General features: G+C 48.9%; 1 protein-coding gene across 1 annotated transcript; it reads left to right on the top strand.

Moving 5' to 3' along the window:
- Nucleotides 1–1250: 1250 nt before the first annotated feature.
- Nucleotides 1251–3159, top strand: LOC121980360 (protein GRAVITROPIC IN THE LIGHT 1-like). The gene is made up of 2 exons (XM_042532366.1): nucleotides 1251–2046; nucleotides 2123–3159. The coding sequence occupies exons 1-2, from the start codon at nucleotides 1377–1379 to the stop codon at nucleotides 2899–2901; spliced, it is 1449 nt and encodes a 482-aa protein (XP_042388300.1). The 5' UTR covers nucleotides 1251–1376; the 3' UTR covers nucleotides 2902–3159.
- The last annotated feature ends 843 nt before the right edge of the window (nucleotides 3160–4002 follow it).

Here is a 4002-nt window from a genome sequence, read left to right as displayed (position 1 = left end):
ATTCAAATCACTTCTTCTTCTCCCCCCTTCTCCGTTGATTCTTGTGATATTGGGGAAGAAGTGTTGCTGCATTTCCAGCCGAACAAAAGTCATTTACAAGCAACAAGAGATTAAGTTAGCAAGGTGTTTATTGTATTGTGTATTTACTTTCTTGTTGTGAGCTTGTACGAGGTTTCTCCGTTTACGGATTATTTCTGAGGAGTGTGCTCACAGTATAGTTGTGTGTACGGTGTAGATTTTTGGATTAGTCATCTCAAGAAGATGTATACTAAGTAAACAAAGATGTTACAATTACTTCAAGTTTTCTACTATAATAAATCAATAAGATAAAATGAAAGAAGTTATTTACACCCCTCTAATTCCCAAAGTATAATGCAATAGTATAGTTTGGAGTTAGCTGTAATTGTAATTACAAACAGAACAAATGTTACTCCACTTTCCATGGATAGTGCTTTTGATGCCCGACCTAACAGTTTGCTCTTAATCTTCCCCATTCACCGTGAATAAAGTTTGAGGCGCAAATATTTTATTAGTTGCTTTGTTTCGTCAAGTGTCAGATCCTTACTCTTGCTGTGATGCTCTTTTGGACATTTCCTTAAAAAAAAAATTACGGACTTTCTCACATTTGTCTTTTATTCAGAAGCCCTAATAAACTAGCCAAGAGTAAACTTCAATGATCCGCTTCATTATTTACTAGAAGCATATCTTCTCAGGGATTAAAATCTCCCACTTCTCTCCCGTCGTTTAAATTTTGGCGAGATGAAATTGTGGTGCACCGCACGGTGAACCCAACTAATCTTCTTTGGAATCTTTGCAAGTTCCATCTGTGAACTCTTAGATTTGTCGTCGTTTTTGTCAGATAAATACTAATTCGTTTGTCACTTGAGAATCATGGACTATCGAGACGTAAATTTCTGAATCTTATGTACCTCACCCTATCTACTATTTACCTGTACGACTGTCATGATTTATCTTCTTCACGATGATATGAAATCTAATACGTCGATTTTTTTTTCCACTTTCGTCCATGAGCGAGAAGGAACAGACGCTGCTTTAAACTAATCACTGGTCCATCCGTTGCCCTCTTCATTAATCTCGAGTCAACAGCGAATCATTTATCATTCATTATCCGTCCCCACGGAGTCCCCGGTTGATTTCATATAATCTGGAGACGGGGATAAAGGTCATTTACAATTATCCGCCCCACGCCGAGCCGCGCCAGGCCACCTAAACGCATCTGCTCCGCACGCACAACGAACAAACACTTTGATCAATCAATCTCCTCTTTTTCGTCCAGGTAACTGGCAACGGGCTTCCTTTTACTGCGACAGCTGTTAGCAATGCAATTGCACAGGGAGTGAGTTTGGAGTAGGGCAATGGCGAACAAGGTCACCACCATCTCCGATCTGCTTCAACGTGTCGCCTCCTCCTGTCTCACGCACCGTCTACCGGGAAGCTACGTGCTCGATGACTGCGACAGCGACCGGGAAGAGGGGGAAGTAGATCGGACTCGGAGCGAGGTGGGGAAGAGGGTGGCCAAGGAGAAGGATGAGGTCGACGAGGAGGAGCAGGGACTTAAGATCTGGGAAGAGGACGGCGGCCATGGCGCCGGCGCCGCACCTGAGGATTCCCACAAGGTTAGGGTCCGGGAGATGGAGGCGTTCGTGCACGAGGTGTTCGACGCTGTGTCCGCGGTCAAGCGGGCTTACGTGGGCGTCCAGGAGGCGCACAGCTCGTGGGACTTGGAAAACATGCGGAAGGCGGACGCGGCGGTGGTGGTCGAGCTCCGCAAGCTGGGGAGGCTCAGGGATCGCTTCCGGAGGGAATGTTTCAGTCCACCAGCTACCGGCCAGACCGCCCCGCCGCTGAAGGACGCCGTGGCGCCTTACGAGGCGGCGATCGACGACCTGAAGCGGCAGCTGAAGGCCAAGGAAGCAGAGTCGGAGAGCCTCAAGGAGAAGCTCCGGAACTCCATCGCGCTCGGCCACTTGGGAAGGAAAGGGCGTCACTATTCCAGCAAGAGGGTCGGATGTGCATCCGCCATTGGTTCGTCGAAATGTACCATTTTGCTCCTTTTGTTGTCCTCACCGTGTCTAATTAGGGCTTTCTGTCGATTGAACAGGAGCGCCGGGCACACCGACGCCAGAGCTGTTCGAGATGTGCATGGAACGGGTGAAATCAGCGTCCAAGTCCTTCACCGCTCACCTCTTCTACCTGATGCGGTCCGCGCGCTGGGACATCACCGCAGCCGTCCGATCTGTCATCGAAGGAGGCAGCGACGCCGCCGAAGACCGCTGGCCGTCCACCCCCAATTTGGAGCCCCGCCACGCCAAGTACGCCCTGGAGTCGTACGTGAACCGGAAGGTGTTCCATGGGTTCGAGAACGAAACCTTCTACCTCGAGGGATCGCTTAGCTCGCTGATAAAACCGGACGAGTTCCGGTGCGACTGCTTCGCGCAGTTCCGGGACATGCGGGGAATGGAGCCGGAGCAGCTGCTGGGCGTCCTCCCAGGTTGCCCATTCGGGCGCTTCGCTGCCTCCAAATACCTCTCCATCGTGCACGCCAAGATGGAGGAGTCGCTTTTCGGCGGCGGGTCGGAGCAGCGGCGGCAGGTGATGGCGGGGGCGCACCCCCGGACGGAGTTCTACGGGGAGTTCCTCCGCATGGCGAAGGCGGTGTGGCTGCTCCACCTGCTGGCCTTCGCGATGGATCCGCCACCGGCCCACTTCGAGGCGGCCCGGGGGGCGGAGTTCCATCCGCATTACATGGAGAGCGTGGTCCGTTTTCCTGGCGGGCGAGCTCCGCTTGGGTCTGCGGTGGGTTTTCCGGTTGGTCCCGGTTTTAAGCTGGCGGACGGGTCATTGGTGCGGGCCCGTGTTTACCTCGTACCAAGAGCCTAACCTCGGCGTTGCAAGTGATGCCGGTGGATGAGCAGATCTAATCCGGTCCGTGGATTCGATTTCTTTGTTTCATGTGCCAAATTAAGCTTCTAATGTTTCAGATTTGGGGTGGGAAGTAGGATCTAATATTTGGTTGATAAACACGTTAATGGTTGTGTTTGGTATCAATTTGGCCAAGGGATGGATGGTTTGGAGGCAGCACCTGTTAGAGAAATTTTAAAATAAACTATTCAACTTTTAAACTCATTTCGATATAAATTCTGTCGAGTGATAATTTTTAAATTATCTTTAGGTGTGTTTTTCTTAATAGAGATAATTTTTAATTTTTGTTGTTGTGGTTAAGTTGGCATGGGATATTTGGTTTACATCAATTAATCCTAGAAGTGATCAATTTGATTTACAAAAGTTTTCTTCCAGTTATCAAGATAAATTGAAAAATATTCACAATCGACGGTTAACTTTTTTCTTCCGTTCCTTTTTTTATATTGTTATTATTTAATTCCTTAAATAATGTAAGACTTGTTCATGCCGCTATTTATTTTTTGAAATAATCCGAGATTTGTGTGAAGATTATCTTTTCTTGAAATAATCCGAGATTTATGCGATGATTTATTATTTTCTAGAAATGGTCCTGTGTCCTATGTCGTTAAAAGGTCGGGAAGCCTAAGGGGCAGTGACCCAATAGTCAAGGGGCTGGGAGTCTAAGGGGCCGAGAGGCCCGAGAATCGGGGATTGGGAGGCTAAGGAGGCAAGAGGCCCGAGAGTCGAGGTTGGGAGGCTTAAGAGCCGGAAGGCCCGAGAGTCAGAGGCCCGGGAAGGACGAGAGTCAGGAGGCTAAGGAACCTAAAGGCCTGAGAGTCAGAGGCCCGGGAGGGACGAGAGTTAGGAGGCTAAGGAGCCTAAAGGCCCGAGAGTCAGGTGTCTTGGGAGGGCCGAGAGTCAGGAGGCTAAGGAGCCGAGAAGCTCGAGAGTCGGGAGGCCCTAATCATTTCTAATGGAACTGCCTTAACACTTTTCACCAATCTTCTCTTATCCACGTATCATATACTGATTATTTCCTGAATCACAAGTCTCCCCTTTAAGTTTAGTCAAAGGAGGTGA

This window comes from Zingiber officinale, chromosome 5A, assembly GCF_018446385.1.
Source record: "Zingiber officinale cultivar Zhangliang chromosome 5A, Zo_v1.1, whole genome shotgun sequence".
NCBI classification, from domain to species: Eukaryota; Viridiplantae; Streptophyta; class Magnoliopsida; order Zingiberales; family Zingiberaceae; genus Zingiber; species Zingiber officinale.
The sequence above is the reverse complement of the archived record's forward strand: the minus strand, read 5'-3'. Positions and strand labels throughout refer to the sequence as shown.

Excerpts from the sequence above, each read along its gene's own strand:
- LOC121980360 (XM_042532366.1), top strand. The coding sequence starts at position 1,377 with ATGGCGAACAAGGTCACCACCATCTCCGATCTGCTTCAACGTGTCGCC. Across the intron at positions 2,047-2,122 it reads CGGATGTGCATCCGCCATTG|GAGCGCCGGGCACACCGACG; the intron begins GTTCGTCGAAAT and ends TCGATTGAACAG.